Below are 22725 nucleotides of genomic sequence, written 5' to 3'. Positions count from 1 at the left end.
GGAGTCCAAAAGGCCCAGGTTCTCACGACATGAAACATAACGAACTGACAAAGGAACAAAGAAACACCAGGGCTATATATAGGTGAGGGAGTCGGCTTGACTCGGTTTGCATTTATAAAGAATGCACACATGTGTTTAATCGTTAATGTCAGATATGTACTAAGTAAATACATTTGTTCCTGCTCAAGATTAGATTAAACTGTATTGTTATTGCACATATTACAGGTACTGAGACAACGAAATGCAGTTTAGCTTCCAACCAGGAGTGCAACAAGCAGTAAAGTGAAAAGTAATGTACACAATCTACAGAATAAAATATAGAATGAAGTGAATGATGAATAAACAGTGAGAGGTATGAATATACACAGCAGCCTGTGAGCAGTATGAACAGTTTGTATGAATATGCTAAGATATATAAAGTATGAAAACGGTAAGCAGTGCAAGTATAGTATAACATATATAGATATTAATTTCATGATGATAAACATTGTGGAACAATGATGAAAAATGTTAATGGAGGGGGCGACGTAAAACTGACACAAAACAACAACAAACTTTTGCCGAGCCAATTGGAGAGTTTCATCAGCAGCACGCGGTAAAAACCACCAATGAGCGCTCAGCTCGAGATACCAGCGAGTCGTTTCCCATCAAGCTTTTCGCCTCCGCAGCCCGTGGAGAGGAACTGCGCCGCCTCGCCGCGCCTCGCTCTCAAGGCTGCGGGCGTCTTGGTCCCGCGAGATTTCAACGTCTCATGTAGAAGAGCCTCCAGAGCAAGTCGGACAAAATGACTAACCATCATGCAACCCACGAGCAAGACGTTGATCGAAACTGCGCAGGTCTGCGCAGGTCTCGCTTTTCTCGAACAAGCCTACTGTGAAGACGGGAAAGCTTGTTGGTCCCTCTGTAGATTCACAGAGGGCCCGCTATAGGAACTCAACGAGAGTAATGTCAAATTACAGTACAATTGACCAATCATATCTTCCCTCTAAATGGGTGGGCTTTATTTTCGCGGACTTTATGACAAGTTCCGCCCGCTGTGAAGTCTATGCAAGTGGTGCAGTGACGCGTCCTAAAACCCGGAAGTAAGCTGCGCTCCGATTCCCTCGACAGAAAGCAGAATAGAAAATGCAGCGTAAACATGACGTGTTGCTATAGTAACGCCTTTTGTCTACTGCGGTTCCTTATAGATAGAGAGATAGATTGATAGATTGATAGATAGATAGATGGAGAGGTCATTGTGGTCATTGTATCTATTGTATTTAGAAGAATATTGATTCAAACAGCTTCTCTCACAAAGCAATCAAACAGCTATCAATTAAAGGTAGCGTAGGTAAGAATGGAGAAACCAGCTCGAGTGCGCTAGAATTTGAAAGTATGCAGCCGAAAAAAAATCTGCCTCTTTCTTCCGACTTCCTTACAGAGCCCCTCCTCCAACACACACGAACGCGCACATGACCAATGAGGGCACGAGATAAGTTTGTGCACAGATGGAAGGCTGACAGGCAGGTAGGCCATCCAGTTACTTTAGCCGGGCCGGCTCAGATGATTGGTCGTGCTTTTTACAGCGCCACAGCTTCCACAGATGAAATGTTATTGTCAAAGCATTTCATATATTCATTGCTATCGGGATGTTGAGAGCATTCCATGGAATATAACAAGTGTTTCTGAAGTGAATTACCTAACCTACCTTTAACCTTCCCATTATTTTTAGCAGTTACTGCAAATGCATCGACAAGGTTCAAGGATCAAGGTCAATTTATTGTGATTGGACGACACGGGGTTGTGCAACCAAATACAGTTGTAGTCCATTTACAGTAAGCTACATAGGAACAACAAAGCCTGAGGATAGAAGATACTCTGCCTTCGGTCTTTGTATCAGCTTTAAAAAAATATGCAATTAAAAAAAACAAAATACGACACATGATATGTCTTGGAATGTCGACCAGATCATATTTCAGGAAAACATGTTGTAGAGGCCCACATTCTCAATCTGTCAAAAGTTACTGTAAAGTACCACGCGAAACAGAGCCTGCCCAGGTATATCTATACAAGGCGTTCATTTTGTGGTATAAAAATAGACTGGCTAGAATATTCATGTGAAAATAGTGCCTGTAGAAATGTTGGGTCAAAAATAATGCATACAATAGCACAGATGCCTTCACCACGAATGGCTACAAAACGATCTCATATCCCAAGCTTATTATCAACGAGCTGATGTTGCAGCTGAAATGTTCTCCAGGTCACAAAGTCAACCTCACATGATGATGTGATACCAGTTTTCAAGCACAGTAAATATTCTCTTCCCAGAGTATAGGATGGGACCAAGGTGATGATTTAGTAGGCTACATGGTTTTAATAATACTTTTGCTTTTCAATGTTTGCCATTTCAAACCATGAGCTGGTTCAAATCATAATTGCCTTGATTTACGATATGTTCTCATTTGTTTTATACAGTACAGTTTTGAAGCTTTTGTGCTTTTCTTTGCCATAGCCCACTTTGGACTATATGAAATATTTTAGGATTGCACTTTTAACTCACTTGAAATGTTCTCACTTGCTTAGTTTCAAAAAAAAATTCATTGCTGTTGCCGGCCACTATTGCTCATGTAAACTTACTAGTGCTGCGCCCCCTGTAATCTCAGAGGCTCCCTGAGTCATTTTGTTCTGGAACTGGGCCTGCACATGGCCATAAACAAAATACAGAGCCCATTCAGTGTCCTGTTATTGTTTAATTCCTGTCTGCCTTCTTCTGGTGATTTATCTGACATCCAGCGCTCCGTCTTTTAACCTCTTTTCCTTTCTCTTTCTTGATCCTCCTTAGCAACCTTCATTATAGTCCTTGACAACGGTCTGTACTGTATTAACAACGTGTCACATGTTAAGAATTTACAATCAGAATCGAGTATTCAACTAAGCCGTGTAATGCAAGTTGTTAGTAGCCTTAAGGGCCTACACAGTTGTTATGCTATACCACATCGCCCTTCACTGGATGCATAATGAGCTGCACTAAACTACATTTCAGCATTTAAAATACCTAGCCATTCTTTTACTAAAAAGTAGTGTAACTCATTACATTTCAGAGACAGTAATATTTATGTAACTTATTACTTTCAAAAGACAGTAATAAGTAATATGTAATATATTACATTTTGGAAGTAACTTCCCCAACACTGTGTGTGTGTTAGAGAGAGATAGAGGGAGAAAGAGAGATGTGTAACATTCTATAACTTATTAACATTAAAGTGTGTGTGTGTGTGTGTGTGTGTGTGTGTGTGTGTTTAATGAGTTACAGTAGTACTGCCCCCCCTGCTGGCAGATTGTTGGAACAGCCACTAATGTTTGAGGAAGTCAATGAAACACAATTTATAATGACATTTATTTAACAAAAGTGAAGATGAAAAAGGTGAATAAACTCGAAATGAAAACTGATGTTACAGCTGGCATTTCCGGAAGAGCTCAGTCACTCCTTCCTTGTTTTGGGTTTCGGGGCTGAAACACACAGAACATATAATACGGTTATAATTAGGAAGAGCAGAACATAAAAAAATACAAATTAAATGTTTAAATTGTGATTATACATAAAGAAAAGAAATTCAAGACAAGAGATTGCGTAATAAAAACATTGCAATTAATAATAACTAAAATAATAATAATGCATGCTATATATAGAGTAAAAGGTGAAGACTCTATACAGATACATTTAGAAATGTATGAATAAATCATGAAAACCACACACAAGAAGAAAAAGGAGGATTGGTGTTGAAACAATGAGAGAAACGGTGAATAGATCAAATATGAGAATGCGGCTGAATTATTTCTAAAGTGTAAACAAGAAATATAAAGGAACGAGAAATGGGAAAAAGAGTTTCTGTTCACCGTTTGGATTCTGCTGCTTGTAGAATGTCTTCAACATCTCCACAGCTTCTTCTGCTCTGTGACCTGAAACACACTGAACACACACACACACACACACACACACACACACACACACACACACACACACACACACACACACACACACACACACACACACACACACACACACACACACACACACACACACACACACACACACACACACACACACACACACACACACACACACACACACACACACACACACACACACACACACACCAGAATCCCTTTATTAGTCCCACAGAGGGGAAATGTACGTTGTTACAGCAGAAAAAGAGCCGCAGGCAGCAACTAAGAAGCATGTATATATGTAACGGGTCACAACTCACTGCTGCCCACAGCTGTTTTATAGAAGGAAAACCTCCTTCACTTCATGAAAGTGTTTTAACCACACACACCTCTACACACACACACACACACACACACAATTGACATGAAATCACTGACACATATGAATATACTGTATTCAACTTCATTAAAATGTTATTACCGTGCCTAAACTCAGTAATTCACTAAAAACATTTATATTTTAATGGAGCCTCGTCGGCAGATCTTGATCTGCATGACGGGTGTTATTTTCCCCATAAGGAACAAGTCGCTGCAAATTATCCCGCTTATCACACGGCCACATTCTCAACAAAGTAACGACATGACTCCCAGTATTAATTGAAATGCTTTTATGGATTTAGGAAATGTTTTTATTGATTTAAAAAATAGTTGTATGTATTGATTTAAATTGACATGCATCCGCTAAGAAAAATAGTCCGTTGTTACAGTTTTTTAAACAGTCTGAATGAAACGGCAGCTCTCAGCTGTGTATTTACACAACTAATGGCCCATCAACCACAGCTCTCCCCCCCCCTCCCCCCCTGATCTTTCTTCTCCAGCAGCTAAATTAACAGTAGGTTACTCTGAGTGACAAGCTTACAGTTAGACACAACACTGTCATTGCAAGTGACCCTCAGTTAGTTGACTTTTATGTTCAACTGCTAAATTCGATAAAAAAAAGGGCTTCTACTGTACCTAATTACCTTAACACTAGAACCGCCAGAGGTTTTTGTATAGGCCTACCTAAACCCGTCAAATCCCGCTATTAGAATGCAATTTTTAACAACATAGGGTGCTACATAACACACTTTCAGGAAAAGTCACGGACTGGGAGACTTTAATATTTTATTGAAAAAAAGTTACATTGCACACACACAACACACATCACACAAATTGACCCGATTGGCGGTTCTAGTATTAAATAAACTCACTAATTAATGAAACCAGTTCAATACGCATTATTCTTATTCTTATCATTCTTTATGAGCGCAGAAACAGTCTTAAAATCAGATCTGTTTTTTAAATGAGATCTGACGGCAGGCAGTTAGCTCTGATCACCTATGATAAATGCGTCACACCTAATCGCTGGCCATTCAGCCACAGAGCTCCCTCTATACAAATCAAACTGTAGAAGGTGTGAAAGCACCTATTGTTTTAAATAATGGTCGGAATGTGACCTGTGAGCCTTCTGAATTACCGTGGGACAGCACATTCTAAACTAAAATGTTCAATCAATAAAGTAACATCTTATCTTATCTTAATAATATCTTCATATTAATAATAATAATAAATCATACAGTATGTGTCCGAAAGGGAGCAGGAGGAAGCAAACACAAAAATATACTGCATATTAAAGCAAATGATTGTAAAGGTAAAAGTAGGAGCATAACAAATAAAGAAGTGTAATGTAAACATTTACATTATAATTATGATTATTTAATATATAAAGACTATATATTATTGAATTACAAGATTAGATATACTTTAGTTGATCTAAAATATTGATGTGTTCAAATGCTCTTCAAAACACAACTCAAAGTCCATGAAACTTGTCTTTCTGTATTTGTGAATGAAGCGCCATCTCCTGGTTAAAACCTGAAATTGAAAATCTGGCCACGCCCTCTTGGAAAATAGTGGGAGGGCTTAACATTCCTCTATACTGGTCGTAGGCAGGAAGCTGTAAGCTGGAGTCTGAAATGAAGTGCTACATCTGTAGGATTTAGCAGCCAGGTATATATTACACACATCTATTAACGGCATATATATATATAACAAATCAGAGAGGGGAAAAGCTATAGCTATAGGAAGAGGATGGAGGAACAGCTGCAGCAGAGGAACGTCAGTGGAGTCTGGAGAGGCCTGAAAACCATCTCTGGCTACAAAGAGCCAGACTCCCAGGTCTCCCCGGGGGAACCGCCAGTGGGCAAACGACCTGAATATCTTCTTCAACAGATTTGATCAGTCATGCGCCTCCCCCCCCCTGACCCATTCCCCCCTGCTGCACCCCCCATTGTCCCCACTGCCTGGAAATGACCCTGTTACCTCTCCCACCTCTACTCAGCCCCCGGCCATCAGCTCACAGACACTTTTCACATCAACCCCCGGTTCTTCTCCACCCGCTGACGACACCTTGTCCTTCTCAACCTACCAGGTGAGGAGGGAGCTGCAGAAGGGTAAGGCGAGGAAAGCGGCGGGTCCAGATGGCATCAGCTCGAGGCTCCTCAAATCCTGTGCAGATGAGCAGTGTGGGATTGTGGAGCTTCTCTTCAACCTGAGCCTGAAGCAAGGGAGGGTACCACAACTGTGGAAGACGTCCTGTGTGGTACCTGTGCCAAAGACCCCTCACCCCAAGGAATTCAACAGCTACTAGTCGGTGGTGGTGACATCACAGCTGATGAAGACCCTGGAGAGGCTGGTCCTTGGACACCTCCGGCCCCTTGTGAGACCATCAATGGACCCGCTGCAGTTCGCCTACCAGCCTGCCAGCGGGGTGCTGCAGAGGTCCCTCTCCCACCTGGAGAACCTGGAGAATGCTGGGGGCACTGTGAGGATCATGTTCTTTGATTTCTCCAGTGCCTTCAACACCATCCAGCCCCCGCTCCTGGGGGACAAGCTGCAGCTCTCGGGGGTGGATCACCACCTCACCTCCTGGATCCTGGACTACCTCACCAACCGCCCACAGTACGTGAGGACCAGGGAGTGTCAATCAGACACCATCATCAGCAGTATGGGGGCCCCCCAGGGGACGGTTTCTCTTCACCCTCTACACTGCAGACTTCACCCACAACACCGCAACCTGCCACCTGCAGAAGTTCTCTGACGACTCCACCATCGTTGGCCTCATCACCAACGAGGACGACAGGGAGTACAGGGAGCTGACGCAGGACTCCATCTTCTGGTGCCAGAGGAACCACCTTCAGCTCAACGCAGCGAAGACCAAGGAGCTGGTGGTGGATTTCAGACGGCGCCAACACTCCCCCCCGACACCAGTGAACATCCAGGGAGCAGACATTGAGATTGTGAAATCTTACAAATACCTGGGTGTTCATCTGAACAATAAACTGGACTGGACTGATCATTCTGCTGCTCTGTACAAGAAGGGACAGAGCAGACTCTTTCTGCTGAGGAGACTGAGGTCTTCCGGGGGGCAGGGGGCCCTCCTTCAGACCTTCTTTGACTCTGTTGTGGCATCAGCCATTTTCTATGGTTTGGCCTGCTGGGGCAGCAGCATCTCGGCTGCTGACAGGAAGAGACTGAACAGACTGGTAAGGAAGGCCAGCTCTGTCCTGGGGAGTCCTCTGGACACTGTGGAGGTGGTGGGAGACAAGAGAATGGCAGCCAAGCTGTCCTCCCTGCTGGACAATATGTCCCACCCCCTCCAGGACACCCTGTCCTCACTGTGCAGCACCTTCAGCGACAGGCTGCTGCACCCCACCTGTCACACGGAGAGATACCGCAGGTCCTTCCTTCCTGCAGCGGTCAGACTTTACAACCAGCACTGCCCCTAGTAGACCCTCCTACACACACCACAGCACAGACTATAACACCCCTTGCTGCTAAATCCTAAGAACTGCTACAGGATTTGATTTGTAGATTTGATTTGTTTTTGATCTATATTTTTGAAAATTATGTAACTTTTAGTGCTTTTTTTATTATATTCTTTATTATATTATAACTTAGTACTTTTTTTTAACGCATGTAAGATATGCAACACTAAGCTGTCTGTGGCTCTTTCCTGCTGTAACCTTGCAAATGTCCCCTCTGTGGGACTAATAAAGGTAATCTGATTCTGATAAATATATATTGCAAATATAGCCCATATTGAACATAGTTGAATGGCCGTCAGACACACGTGCAGAAACGCAGAGGAAGAACTCTGACCTTAAATGTGTTTCCGGTGAGAGGTAAATCTGCAGAGGCGACGTCCAGCACGGACCCACAGCCTCCGAACCGGTCGTTCCTGCAGCCGAACACGACCACCGGCAGCTCTGACACAGCGTCAAGGAACACACACTCTTATATACACACACACACACACACACACACACACACACACACACACACACACACACACACACACACACACACACACACACACACACACACACACACACACACACACACACACACACACACACACACACACACACACACACACACACACACACACAGAGGGCAGGATACTGAAGAGACGCAGGGCAGCAGCACACATGATGCACGGCTCCACGGTGACGTACAGCACCGTACGCTCACACACACACCTCACATCCAGGTTACTACGGCGACACCAGTCCTGCAGCTGATCCAGGGCGACCATCTCAGCATGACGCGTGGCCTGACACACACACACACACACACACACACACACACACACACACACACACACACACACACACACACACACACACACACACACACACACACACACACACACACACACACACACACACACACACACACACACACACACACACACACACACACACACACACACACACACACACACACACAAATCAGAATCCCTTTATTAGTCCCACAGAGGGCAGATTTACGTTGTTTGTTGTTTTGCCGTATAAATGCCGAACTCCTCCTTTAAATAGTTTTTAATAGGGGAACTCGGTGTATTTGCATGATAACATGTCTATTTATAAATAGTGGAACTTTAACATGTAATGGTCATGAGAAAAGCAAGATATTAGATATTCTGCCTGTGCAATTGGAATGTAAAGCACATTGAGTAATGGAGAATATAAATACAGTAGCATTGCCACAAACTATCCAATTATTAAGTTATTGCTTTGGTTTTTACGTCTTACTGACAAGACAAACATAGATATTTGAATCCATGCTGGTTTGCATGTTAGGTAAACTCACAGATTTCTGCATAAAAAAACAGGAAACAGGAAAAACGTTTTCTCACATTTTTGGTCTCGTTGACTTCGTTCCTCCCTTTTCCCACTACTTCATGGTTGTAGACGAGCAGACATCCGACCGGCACCTCTCCGTTCTGCAGAGCCTCTCTCGCCTGAAGACACATTCACAGCAGGTCAACATGCAGTAAGTACTGAGAACAATCAGAGAGTGTTACACAGAAATATAGTACACAGAAGAAGAGGAATTCAGACAGGGTACAGTCACTGACACTTATTAATAAAGATGAGGGCTGCAACAAGTATCAATGATTTATTTACTGCTTGAATTTATTATCTTATTTCTTCTTATATGTTGTTTCTTTCTGTGATTTTTGTAATTTTAAAAGAGTCAGTTTTTGCACTGTACGTTGTTAATATACATTTTCTACTTTAAAGATAATAGTTTTGTCTTAAAAGTGTTTCAACAAGGACAAATGGAACTTTTTCGTTCATTAATTATATTTGTATTTATCATCTGTCAGGTAAAATTATGATTTCCTGATTATATATTTTTTTAATCATTTGTTATACTTGTTTGGTGGATATTTAAGGACAGCTTAACGTGTATTGTCATTAAACCATCTTGCAGAACTCCTGAAAATCAGCACCAAGCTAATAATAGGTGGCAAGACATTCCTGTTACACCCTTAATGTATTATGTCTAAAAACGTTAATGAAAACCACAGTTGTAACCAGAAATCTTCAAAAACAACTCTAAATTGACGATATTTGGCTCAAATGTTTTAATCACCATATCAAATGCGCTGGACATCCATTTCTCAATCTCCTTTTCACTTGGATAGAAACTCTCCTCTGTTCCCATGGTGACTGCTACTTAACTCTACTTAAATACAATCATACTTTAGATGATGATAAGGATGTTCGTAGCTTATTTTCTTCACTCTTTAGTAACGACTTCCTCCGCTGTAGTTTACACGCGGGGGATGATAATATTAGACGGACCAGTTCAAGACATGAGCAATCGATCGCACTCCACAACGTTCAAGCGGATGCGTTCGATGAGTCAAGCTGACTGTAGTAGGATGAATGTAAACCGGAATATGACACACATACTCCAACATCCTCATTAATACACTGAATAAACGGGCAGTGTGTTAAGGAGATATTTCTGGAGAAAGATGTCCAGTAACACGCCTCAAAAATAGAGATTCAAACGACAGTAAACAGGAAAAGTTTTGACATTTCCTTCCCGTCAAAACAGCAGTTGGGTCATGTGATCTAGATCCGACCAATAGAAACAGGTTTAAACAAATAAAGTGTATTAAATCGAGAGATGATATGAAGATGTATAGTTTACACAGACACCTAAATGAATAAATATATAAATGTAAGTGGAAATAAATGTAGAAATACAATAAAGATATATAATGTGTGTTCTGTTTTATTTTCAACATTCATTTATTTATTCCTGTATTTATTTCCACATTAGTTTTTTTCGGTTTTTTGTTCACATTTATTTATTCTTATATTTTTGTATTCCTGTATTTATTCCTGTATGTATGCATTCCTGTATTTAAGTATTACTTATGTCATTCGTGTCGTATTTTGAAATCAATAACCGGAAGTTGTCCTCTGTGTTCCATTTAGCTTCACTGACGAACTTTGGCTCTTTTGACAGTTAGCATGTTAGCTAGAAGTTGCTAACTAGCCTGTAAGTCCTCAGATACAATGTCAGTAAACTAATCAGCACAAAGTGTTTCTGGAGTTGAAGTCTCTGAACATCTCACAGCCTGAGGATGTTTTCATCTGTCTGGAACTTTGTGAAACGCCACAAAAGGAAGTTTATTTTCACCGGAGCTTTAGTTGGAGGTAATGTTAGCATCTGAGCTAGCTCTTAGCTTTAGCAACATGCTGCACTGCACTGGAAAATGTTGATGTGTGATATTTATTTCACTTATTGAATTAACTAACGCTTTAAAAATATGTTTCAAGTATTTTTAAGAGTTGAGTAGCATGTATTTGCAATTCGGCATACATGAATTACCACAATTTCCCACATTAAGATGACAATCACTGTTATTATCAGACACATAATCAGTTTCAATGTTACTTCAAGAACTGTTGTAAGACCAAAAGACAAAAGCTACATTAATTGAAATACACATTGTGTAGGTTGCTGCTTGTATACCACGTTAAAAGTATTTCAATCTTTTTGTTTTAAAGTTATTTTAGGTTTTGCAAGAGCGAACAATCCTTAAATTACTTACAAGTTGATTGGAGTCTGGTGTGAGTGCAATGCAATGTTAGCATATTGACTTATAGCTAAGCTCTTTAAAGCTAGGTGAGTGTGAAGCATGACAAGTGAACATTGGATAGCTAAAATGCTAAACAGTGAATTGCTAATAACTATGTAGTAATTAGTGATAGCTATTGAACTGCTTGTAATATTGTAATAATATTTGTAGCTTTAAATAAGCATGGGAAGTCATTGCAAATGTGTTGATTTCATTCATATTAATAGGGTTTGGGTAAGACTTAAAGAATATTACATGATAAGATTATTCATTGGTTGATGAATGCAGTGAAATAGTTAAGTTTGCTTGCAAGGCTTCATTAAAAAAAGAGATTAATAAAGACTCCTAAGATGTGTTGCTCATTTTACTATCCATCTATCTATCTATCTATCCATCTATCTATCTATTTGGCATCTACTCAATATGAAATGCTGGTGGTCCTACATGCAGTTTGAATAAAACAAAGGGGTTATTTTCTGTGTTTATTATCAGTTATTTACACTTTTTTATGTTTGTTGTTGTCCTCCAGGAGTGTACTTCCTTGGTAAGTATGCCCAGAAGAAGCTCAGTGACATGCAGGAGAAGGAGGCGTCGGATTACATCTCTCAGGCCAGAAGACAGTTTCACTTTGAGAGCAACCAGAGGACATGCAACATGACCGGTGAGACTTCATACTTTTCCTTCAAAAGACACGAACGAATAAGGATTTAATGTTTGCTTACCACATGTTTGATTTGACTCTTTGTACGGTGTGTGTGTGTTGCAGTGCTGTCCATGCTCCCTCCTCTGAAAGAAGCCATCACCAATCAGCTGAATTCAGAAAGCCTCACTGCACTACTCAAGGAGAAGTGGGTACAAGTGCTTTTTACTGTAAAATAGTCAAAGAAGATAGTTTTACACATTCGTATATATGTTTTGATTCTACGGGGAAAATACTTTGCTAATGCTAAGACATTATATATGTTGTTTCTATATTTATTGATTTGTGTACTAAGAGTCCACGCTCAGGTGTTACATTACTGTTTGCAGAGACATATGACACACTCACAGTCTTGATGATTAAAAAACAAACTCTAATTTAGTTTTTCCGCTTCGTCTCACAGACCAGCCAATAAGCTGGAGATCTGGGAAGATTTAAAGATCCTCAGTAAGTGACTTCCCTCCCATCAGACATTACTAGACATTATAATCGCTGTGTAATGTCTCACATGTTTTGGGGCTTTTTCAGAATCTAACATTTGATGTTGTGCAGGTTTCACGCGCACCATAGTGGGGGTTTACAGCACCTGCATGCTGGTGGTTCTGCTCCGAGTGCAGCTGAACATCATCGGAGGATATCTGTACCTCGACAACTCTGTGGGCAAGAGCTCCCCGGTGAGGAAGGAGCCCAACATTCATAACCTTCTGTTAAGTACTGTCTTAAAAACAGCACTTAAAGTAACATTACAACAACAGCGATAGTCCTCTTAATGTGGGAAATGGTGGTCATTCCATTAATCTGTTTACACAAATGGAGTTAAGTGTTGATTTGATCATGTTTTATTTGTTTACTTAAATATTTGACATGATACTTCAACAGCTGGAGACACTCTCTGTACCTCTAGTGTACGCAACACGTTCACTAGCTGCTTATACTTGAGTCTCAGAATAAGATCCACACTTTCACCGTGTCGTGTGATTGGTTCATTTCCTTCATACATCATTTGTAACTAGCATGGTGCTCGGGTCCCTGGCGATATAAAGACACAATCAAATGAGTTCCTTTAAAGATTATGGAAGTTAAAACCAGTGGGAGATTAGATAAATAAATAAAGGCTCAGAAAGTCACATTTATTATTCACCATTTCTTTGAAACTGGACGAAGTCACCGTAACGGCCCGTCCACACGGCGGCGTGCGTTGAAGCTTCAGCGGCTTCAACGCACTGCATTGTGGTTCGGTCGCTTCGCGTTGCTCGCTTCAAAAGTTGAGAAAAGTTCAACTTTTGAAGCTTCGACGGAAACGTCAGCCAATCAAATCATATGGCAGTGCAAGCGCTAGCCAGTCGAAACGCGTGCTTGTGTGTCCGGGTTGTGTCGAGTTTCAGACAGGCCCGCCGGCAGGAGTTATAATTGAGTTTCAGACGGGGACACATTTCAACAGGTTTACTTTTGTTTAGAGTTGAAGGTGTTGCAGAATGTTTTGTCTGGGTTGTTCTGTAAAAACCCCAGAGAGGATTTAAAAAACACACAGCAGATTAAGTAGAAATATTTTAGATTTATTTCTGTTGTTTGTTCGTTCCCTCAAAGAGTCCAATGGCTCCTCCTGAAGTCCAGCAGCAGTACCTGTCCAGCATCCATCATCTACTGGGAGACGGTAACACACACACACACACACACACACACACACACACACACACACACACACACACACACACATACACACACACACACACACAGACACACACACACAAACACTTTTCATCGCGCCTGTATTTATTTAATCTTGTTTGTTTTTTCTCTTTCCCTGCAGGTTTGACAGAGTTGATAACGGTAGTGAAGAAAGCGGTGCAGAACGCTCTGGAAAGGTGAGTGTCTGTCCCCTCTTCTTCATGTCTCTTCTACATCAACATGTGTCCCCTCTTCTCCATGTCTCTTCTACATCAACATGTGTCCCCTCTTCTCCATGTCTCTTCTACATCAACATGTGTCCCCTCTTCTTCATGTCCCTTCTACATCAACATGTGTCCCCACTGCTTCATGTCTCTTCTACATCAACATGGATCCCCTCTTCTCCATGTCTCTTCTACATCAACATGTGTCCCCTCTTCTCCATGTCTCTTCTACATCAACATGTGTCCCCTCTTCTCCATGTCTCTTCTACATCAACATGTGTCCCCTCTTCTCCATGTCTCTTCTACATCAACATGTGTCCCCTCTTCTTCATGTCTCTTCTACATCAACATATGTCCCCTCTTCTCCATGTCTCTTCTACATCAACATGTGTCCCCTCTTCTTCATGTCTCTTCTACATCAACATGTGTCCCCTCTTCTTCATGTCTCTTCTACATCAACATGTGTCCCCTCTTCTTCATGTCTCTTCTACATCAACATGTGTCCCCTCTTCTCCATGTCTCTTCTACATCAACATGTGTCCCCTCTTCTTCATGTCTCTTCTACATCAACATGTGTCCCCTCTTCTTCATGTCTCTTCTACATCAACATGTGTCCCCTCTTCTTCATGTCTCTTCTACATCAACATGTGTCCCCTCTTCTCCATGTCTCTTCTACATCAACATGTGTCCCCTCTTCTTCATGTCTCTTCTACATCAACATGTGTCCCCTCTTCTTCATGTCTCTTCTACATCAACATGTGTCCCCTCTTCTTCATGTCTCTTCTACATCAACATGTGTTCCCTCTTCTCTATGTCTCTTCTACATCAACATGTGTCCCCTCTTCTCTATGTGTCTTCTACATCAACATGTGTCCCCTCTTCTCTATGTGTCTTCTACATCAACATGTGTCCCCTCTTCTCTATGTGTCTTCTACATCAACATGTGTCCCCTCTTCTCCATGTCTCTTCTACATCAACATGTGTCCCCTCTTCTCCATGTCTCTTCTACATCAACATGTGTCCCCTCTTCTCCATGTCTCTTCTACATCAACATGTGTCCCCTCTTCTCTATGTGTCTTCTACATCAACATGTGTCCCCTCTTCTCCATGTCTCTTCTACATCAACATGTGTCCCCTCTTCTCCATGTCTCTTCTACATCAACATGTGTCCCCTCTTCTCCATGTCTCTTCTACATCAACATGTGTCCCCTCTTCTTCATGTCTCTTCTACATCAACATATGTCCCCTCTTCTCCATGTCTCTTCTACATCAACATGTGTCCCCTCTTCTTCATGTCTCTTCTACATCAACATGTGTCCCCTCTTCTTCATGTCTCTTCTACATCAACATGTGTCCCCTCTTCTTCATGTCTCTTCTACATCAACATGTGTCCCCTCTTCTCCATGTCTCTTCTACATCAACATGTGTCCCCTCTTCTTCATGTCTCTTCTACATCAACATGTGTCCCCTCTTCTTCATGTCTCTTCTACATCAACATGTGTCCCCTCTTCTTCATGTCTCTTCTACATCAACATGTGTCCCCTCTTCTTCATGTCTCTTCTACATCAACATGTGTTCCCTCTTCTCTATGTCTCTTCTACATCAACATGTGTCCCCTCTTCTCCATGTCTCTTCTACATCAACATGTGTCCCCCTCTTCTCTATGTCTCTTCTACATCAACATGTGTCCCCTCTTCTCTATGTGTCTTCTACATCAACATGTGTCCCCTCTTCTCTATGTGTCTTCTACATCAACATGTGTCCCCTCTTTTTGATCCATTTCTATAAAAACCTGTCTGAAAATGAGCTGATCAGATTTTGGCCACTTTGTGATGTCATAACGATGTTTTGTCTTGTGTAACCATTAGCCAATCACCAACCAAGGTAACCCCCCCCCCCCCCCCACCCCCCCCCCCCCCACCTTATCACCTGAATCTCTTCTAGAGCACCATTGAGTTCTTTGTAACCAAATGTCTCTCAGAGGGGCGTGGGGAGGGGCTCCTTATTTTCATCTAAAGTAACCGACAGAGAATCAGCACTTTGGAAACAGGGCTGAAACAGAGGGGATTATGGGTAATGCTGCAATGATCCGTTTGGTGTTTCATCCAATCAGAGACAGGCTCTGTATATATCTGAGACCTGTGATATATTGATGAAGAACAGTATGATAGGGGACCTTTGATAGAGGCTTTATTGTAACGTAGTAATGGACTGGTTGTCCGCAGCGTTCCTCTGAAGCAGAGCCTCTCTCTGATGGAGGTGGAGCAGCAGCTCAGCTGGATCAGAGCCGAGGTCGAGGCCGGCGAGCGCAACATGTCCTGGTTCCTGCTCGCTGACGACCAGAACGCCCTCGCTGACCAGGTCACACACACACACACACACACACACACACACACACACACACACACACACACACACACACACACACACACACACACACACACACACACACACACACACACACACACACACACACACACACACACACACACACACACACACACACACACACACACACACACACACGCACGCACACACACACACACCAGTGTTGATGTTGGACAGTATCTACTGGACTTTGACTGGGGAAATCTGTTAAAGCGGACAAACTTGAATCTCTCCGGTCAAAGATGTCCTCCTTGTGTTTTTTCATCTGTTTTATTTATTTATGTATTTACTATTTTTTATTTATTTGCGTTTTTGCATTACAAGTCAACAGGACATGTTTTATTATAAATAGCCTGCCATGAATAAAACTTACATATGCATGTCTTCTTTTTGTAGCCTTCCTATCAATTGTTTTGAAGCTCAATAATAATAATAATACGTCGGACACATTGCCATGTCATGATTTTCTTGAGAAAGTTAATTTAAATGAATCTCCTCTGCAGGCCTGCGGGCTGACAGAAAACGACGTGGTGACGATCAGACTGTTGAACGAGACGAGGGACATGTTCGACAGGTAAATGTCTCAACTGTGTGTGTGTGTGTGTGTGTGTGTGTGTGTGTGTGTGTGTGTGTGTGTGTGTGTGTGTGTGTGTGTGTGTGTGTGTGTGTGTGTGTGTGTGTGTGTGTGTGTGTGTGTGTGTGTGTGTGTGTGTGTGTGTGTGTGTGTGTGTGTGTGTGTGTGTGTGTGTGTGTGTGTGTGTGTGTGTGTGTGTGTGTGTGTGTGTGTGTGTGTGTGTGTGTGTGTGTACCGGTAGGTGTGTGTGTGTGTACCGGTAGGTGTGTGTGTTGTGTGATTCTGACGTGTGTGTGTGTGTACCGGTAGATGTGTGTGTTGTGTGATTCTGACGTGTGTGTGTGTACCGGTAGATGTGTGTGTTGTGTGATTCTGACGTGTGTGTGGGTGTGTGTGTGGGTGTGTGTGTGCACCGGTAGATGTGTGTGTTGTGTGATTCTGACGTGTGTGTGTACCGGTAGATGTGTGTGTTGTGTGATTCTGACGTGTGTGTGGGTGTGTGTGTGCACCGGTAGACGTGTGTGTTGTGTGATTCTGACGTGTGTGTGTGTGTGTGTGTGTGTGTGACTCCAGTCCAGACTTCAGCACCGTCCTGAACTCCAGTTTTAATCGTGGTTTCTCTCGACTTCTGGATAACCTCGCCGAGTTCTTCCGACCACCGCCCGGTGACTCCGCCCCCTTCGCTGCTCCTGATAGGTCAGCTGCTTCACAACATATAAATCACACTTTACTCACACTTGGATTAGGATTACTGTTTGTTTTCTTTTTTTTTCTTTGTACTGTTTCTGATTTTATGTAAAACTAGGAAAAGCGCTATAAAAATCCAATGTATTATTATTATAATGAATCGTTTCATTTGTAACAGAATACATTTTAGATCTTTTTTTCATCTTTTTTTATATATTTCCAGTCTTTAAGGGCTGTAGAAGTTTGATTGAGTGTTTCCTACTTACATTTATCCTGGGAGAAATGTGGCTTATTTATCTTTCTTGGACTGTTGCTTCATTTTATCATTTCATTTTACATACATTTTTTTTTATAAATATAACAAGTTAGATAAAAAATATGCAAAATGTATAACATGTATTTAACATTACAATGTAAACAGTGGTGTATTAGTGTTAATAAGATACAATGGCAGAGTTTAGAAGGTTCTGGCTGATTCCTAGTAGGGCTGTCCCGAATACCATTTTTCGGGCTCCGGATATTCGGTAGTAATCAGCAGCGAATATTCGAATATTCGGTGCGGAGAGATTTGTATTTCTTTTTTTATAAAAAATGTTTTCAAGAAAAAAAAAAAAATCAATTTTTTTTTTTTTTTCAAAAAGGTTTCATAACACGCTCCGAATCCGAGACACCTGACAACACGCTGTGAAGCAAAAGCGCAGAAAGAGAATACTATTACGATTTATATTTATTTATTGTCTCAGTACTCGCAAACATTAAAACTAAATGTGTCCTCTGTAGGGTAACTGGAGGGTCTGCTGTATTGTTGAGGATGTTGATGGCTGGGATGCTCCTATGGACACAAGTTATTATTAGGCTGAGCTACTCAACTTTATGCCTTAGGTCCAGATGTTTCCACATTACTCCTATTATTTCCCTATTCGGATAAAATTAAAAAACTAATGTAAAAAAACAATTCGGTTACTTTGCTTGCAACTATTTTCCAAGCAAAGTAAGTGCACGTTTTTATCATGTGTAACGTTACTGTTTAAACGGCGGATAAAGCAGCTTCACCATGGCAACTTGACAACAGCTAAGCTAAGCTAGGCTACTACTTACAGCATCCAGGTGACTTTTCAGAGTTGTTGTTCCACCGTGGTAGGCCAGTTTCTTATCGCATATTTGGCACACTGCCTTCTTCTTACCGTCGTCCAATTTAAAATGGTCCCACACAGCTGACGTCTTCGGCATTTTGTGGGTCAAACGAGGTGAAGCGTGCGGTTTGCGTTCGTGACTGAGTGAACGCGATGTCAGGAGCACAGGCTGAGATTGTATATATTTCCGCATTTTAATTTTAATTCCGCAATTCAAAAGTATAAATATAGTTTAAGAATATGGCAATTCGCCTTTATTAATAGCATACATTTAGAAAAAAAAAAATATTCTTTTGAAAAAAAAAAAAAAAAAAAATATCCGAATAATGAAATTGAAACCCGAATAGTTGGCCGACGAACGAATAGTCGAATAGTCGAATATTCGGGTACAGCCCTAATTCCTAGTGCCAGTCAATTAAGTGCATGTATTATACAAACAAATAACACATTCTCTTAAAATATCTAGTTAACTATCGTACCCTTTAATTGGAAAACCTTTAAACGCTCACATAATGATGTTTTTTTAAGGTTTGGTTTTGACTTAAAAGAGAAAAGAGACCTCCACGTTGACATTGACCTGTATATAACTTATTGTGTGTGTGTGTCTAGTCTGTCTGCAGTCAGTCTGCCGCTGGCTAAGATCATCCCCATCATCAACGGGCAGATAAACTCCATCTGCAGTGAGACTCCCAGCCACTTTGTTCAGGTGACTCCAGGCTACAGTGTTCCCCCTTTTTCTAAAATATAACTGTTGGAATGGCTGTCGTGTTGATATGTCCATTCCAGTGTCTCTAACTTCCTGTCTCTCTACCTGAAGGACCTGCTGATGAACGACCAGGTGAAGCAGTTTGCAGCCAACGTCTACGAGACTTTCAGCGCGCCTCAGGATCTGCAGAAATAAAACCAAAGCCTGAGGAAATGAACACGAAGGAAGGAGGGATGAAAACAGAAATGATGCTGTGGACTGTTCCTCCCTCTCTCCTCCTCCTCTTCTCTGTGAGACACCTTCCTGCAGACTGCACGACAGAAATGTCCAAAACAAAGCCTCAGATCGACAAGATATTGAACTCAAGAGGATCGAAAGACTTGCAACAGGTTTTTTCTCACAGAACAGCCTGTGATTAACCCTAGGAGTGATGCATCATGGGAATTGGAGTCCAACTTAACCTGGTCATGTGGTTGTATGTACTCTAAGAGGTAAGAAACACACACAGAGGGAGACTGACATAATTTGGTGAAGAATTGGTCGCCACTATTTCCAACAAGATGAAATTAAAACATGAGTTTATTAAGTTGATTGGAACACAGATGATTTTCTATCAGCAGTGGTGAGCGTTTCATGTTTGTTTACACTACCAGCTGTTCAGTCTGCACTCGCCTGTGATTCCATACCACATTATAACTTTATCCAGGTGGTTTGGGGATGAGTTGTATCAAATAGGTTTTTTTGCTGGTAATATTCACAGTTTTCTTAATTTGACCCTTTTTATTGTCACAGTTCATGAAAGTCCGCAGCAGCTTTTGGTAATTTGAGATATTATTTTCCATTTTTAAACCATGATTATGTTGTTTTAACACAGCCAGGTGCTTGGATGTATTCCAAATGAAATGTGTAATCAAACCCTAACTTAGCAGAGGTCAAATTTTAAATGATCCACGTATTATTTGTCATGAAACGCCATTATTAACAAACTAATCAGTAATGTGTAATCGCTGTTTCTCCAATCAGAAGACGTCCACATTAAAAGCAATACACTTCTTTTGGTGCATTCAATAAAATAGGACATGCAGACGTGACATTGTTCCAGAAACACTGATCTCTGCTCAGATTTCACTCGATCAATCTGTGTTTTTTGTGTGAATTCAAAGCATTAAAAGTCCAATTTTATTCTTGATGCAGTTCCCTTTTCACCCAGAAGGGGTCGCCCTACTCCAGCACTTGTGAAAATTCTGATTTCCCTCTTGTGTCTTTATGTTAAGAACTTTATTTCGGAAATGTTTCTCCTGTTTTGACTTCAAATCAAATGGTTTGTTTGTTGCTATGACGATATAACATCCTGGTTTGCATCCTAAAGTCGCTCATAACATCGCCTCAATAGCCACATTGTTTTTTTAATTTTTCTCACAAATATTCCTTTAAATTGAAATCCTCGAACCAGTGTGACAGTGTTTCCCATTTCTGTGTTTTATGACACTTTTTACCACATCATTTCCACGTAATCTATGTGGAAATTACGACTGTTATCGAAAGCCAAGTAACATAAAATCCCCGTATGGATTTCTTAGTGTGTTTCCAACTCTCCTCACGTCTGATTGGCTAATAGAATCAGGTGTGTGCAGCTAACGAGCGTTCGTTAACAAACCTGCTTCGACCAATCATATAGGGGTAGAAGTGTGTGTGTGTGTGTGTGTGTGTGTGTGTGTGTGTGTGTGCTCATGTCTGATTGGCTAATAGAATCAGGTGTGTGCAGCTAACGAGCGTTCGTTAACAAACCTGCTTCGACCAATCATATAGGGGTAGAAGTGTGTGTGTGTGTGTGTCCTCACGTCTGATTGGCTAATAGAATCAGGTGTGTGCAGCTAACGAGCGTTCGTTAACAAACCTGCTTCGACCAATCATATAGGGGTAGAAGTGTGTGTGTGTGTGTGTGTGTGTGTGTGTGCTCATGTCTGATTGGCTAATAAAATCAGATGTGTGCAGCTAACAGGCGCTCGTTAACACACCTGCTTCGACCAATCATATAGGGGTAGGAAAGTAACAGGTGGAGACATACAGGACTTCTTACACTAATTAATTAATCTTTCTTTACTTCAACATAAATGCATTCACAGTAAAACAAAAAAGTGCATAATTAATAGAGATTTTAACAAATGTGCAACAAGGACTAGTGCAATAACTATTAGATAAGATATGTGAACAACTGTCGTAGTGTTGTGGAGCCGCGGAGAGGTCCTGGACTTAATGAAAAACCCTTTTTCTTAAATACAGATTCTCTTAAAAAAAATCACACGAAGTTCATTTTTATTGATGTTTCAAAAATGATAATATCGTGAATGAATATTAGACAAAATATCAGTTATTTCTTCCTCATTTACTTGATTTTGTATTTTTTCAATTAATGGATGCTTTTCTTTCACCACAACTGACAACGTATGAATCCACCGTGTCATGTCGAAGCTAGATCTGTTTGTGTCGCCATGGAAATGAAGCTCCTAAAGAATCCCCTGACTGTTCCTCCAGCTATGATAAAGGAGCAAAGTGAAAGCTGCCAGAAAGCAGTTTGTGGGAAAACCAACGACCTTCAGTCTTTATCAGATCTCTCAGTTTCCCTCCGAGGAGACGACAAAAACATCTGGTGATTTATTTTTGACAATTCCTGGATTACGAAATAACCGCAGTGAAGAGAGAATGTAATTAAAGACGTTATGCCTTTTGCAGCATAAATATCCTGAATGACAGAAAAATGAATGTTTGTAGAAATGTATTGAAGAGGTAATAAAAGTCAAATGTGATTTAATATAAATATTGTGTCTCCTTTGTGTTTTGGGGCTTTTTAGAAAATGTTAATGTATTTATTTAATCATTTGTATTGACGTAGTTTGTCCGTACAGTATGTTTTAATAAAATAAATATTTAAAAAATGTAATTAAAATAATAATAATTAAACTACTAAAATTCAAGAAAATTCAAATATATATAAAAAACAATATATTAAAGGGGATTATAATATTTAAAAAAAGAAAAAAATAACATTTAGAGTAACATCAAGACACTGATATAGAATCATGGTTCTAAATAAATAATATTATTAAAAAAAGGATTAAAAAAAATACCACAACTAATTATTAAACAACATTAAGTTAAATCTATAAAAAAATGAATTTATAGTTAATTAAAGAAAACACTAACACATTTAGAGTCCGATTAAGACACTGAT

The 22725-nt window shown here is 40.8% G+C and overlaps 2 protein-coding genes across 3 annotated transcripts; one reads left to right on the top strand and one right to left on the bottom strand.

The window, feature by feature from the left end:
• Window positions 1-3359: 3359 nt before the first annotated feature.
• On the bottom strand, window positions 3360-10362 carry adat2 (adenosine deaminase tRNA specific 2). Of its 2 annotated transcripts, none has more exons than XM_079695635.1 (6): window positions 9910-10362; window positions 9167-9271; window positions 8431-8581; window positions 8128-8234; window positions 3877-3939; window positions 3360-3489 (listed from the first exon to the last, which is right to left on the bottom strand). In XM_079695635.1, the coding sequence occupies exons 1-5, from the start codon at window positions 9979-9981 to the stop codon at window positions 3907-3909; spliced, it is 468 nt and encodes a 155-aa protein (XP_079551761.1). In that variant the 5' UTR covers window positions 9982-10362; the 3' UTR covers window positions 3360-3489; window positions 3877-3906. The 2 variants fall into 2 exon arrangements, with proteins under 2 accessions (XP_079551761.1, XP_079551760.1); XM_079695634.1 differs by having other exon boundaries at window positions 3877-3949; window positions 9910-10361.
• Window positions 10363-10767: 405 nt separating this feature from the next.
• pex3 (peroxisomal biogenesis factor 3) lies at window positions 10768-22311 on the top strand. The gene is made up of 12 exons (XM_079695633.1): window positions 10768-10988; window positions 11943-12074; window positions 12180-12261; window positions 12517-12560; window positions 12666-12787; window positions 13701-13767; window positions 13924-13978; window positions 16231-16366; window positions 16897-16967; window positions 17541-17663; window positions 19397-19493; window positions 19605-22311. The coding sequence occupies exons 1-12, from the start codon at window positions 10916-10918 to the stop codon at window positions 19686-19688; spliced, it is 1086 nt and encodes a 361-aa protein (XP_079551759.1). The 5' UTR covers window positions 10768-10915; the 3' UTR covers window positions 19689-22311.
• Window positions 22312-22725: the final 414 nt, after the last annotated feature.

The sequence above is a fragment of the Notothenia rossii genome, assembly GCF_949606895.1.
Source record: "Notothenia rossii genome assembly, contig: scaffold_394, whole genome shotgun sequence".
Lineage (NCBI taxonomy): Eukaryota > Metazoa > Chordata > Actinopteri > Perciformes > Nototheniidae > Notothenia > Notothenia rossii.
The sequence above is the reverse complement of the archived record's forward strand: the minus strand, read 5'-3'. Positions and strand labels throughout refer to the sequence as shown.

Bases quoted from the DNA above. Each gene is read 5' to 3' on its own strand.
- pex3 (XM_079695633.1), top strand. From the start codon at position 10,916: ATGTTTTCATCTGTCTGGAACTTTGTGAAACGCCACAAAAGGAAGTTT. The intron at 12,262-12,516 runs GTGGGTACAAGT...TTCGTCTCACAG, and splicing joins ACTGCACTACTCAAGGAGAA to ACCAGCCAATAAGCTGGAGA. The intron at 19,494-19,604 runs GTGACTCCAGGC...CTCTACCTGAAG, and splicing joins CTCCCAGCCACTTTGTTCAG to GACCTGCTGATGAACGACCA.
- adat2 (XM_079695634.1), bottom strand. From the start codon at position 9,981: ATGGGAACAGAGGAGAGTTTCTATCCAAGTGAAAAGGAGATTGAGAAA. The intron at 8,582-9,166 runs GTGAGAAAACGT...TGTGTGTGTCAG, and splicing joins AAGTCAACGAGACCAAAAAT to GCCACGCGTCATGCTGAGAT. The intron at 8,235-8,430 runs GTATCCTGCCCT...ACGCTGTGTCAG, and splicing joins TGCTGCCCTGCGTCTCTTCA to AGCTGCCGGTGGTCGTGTTC.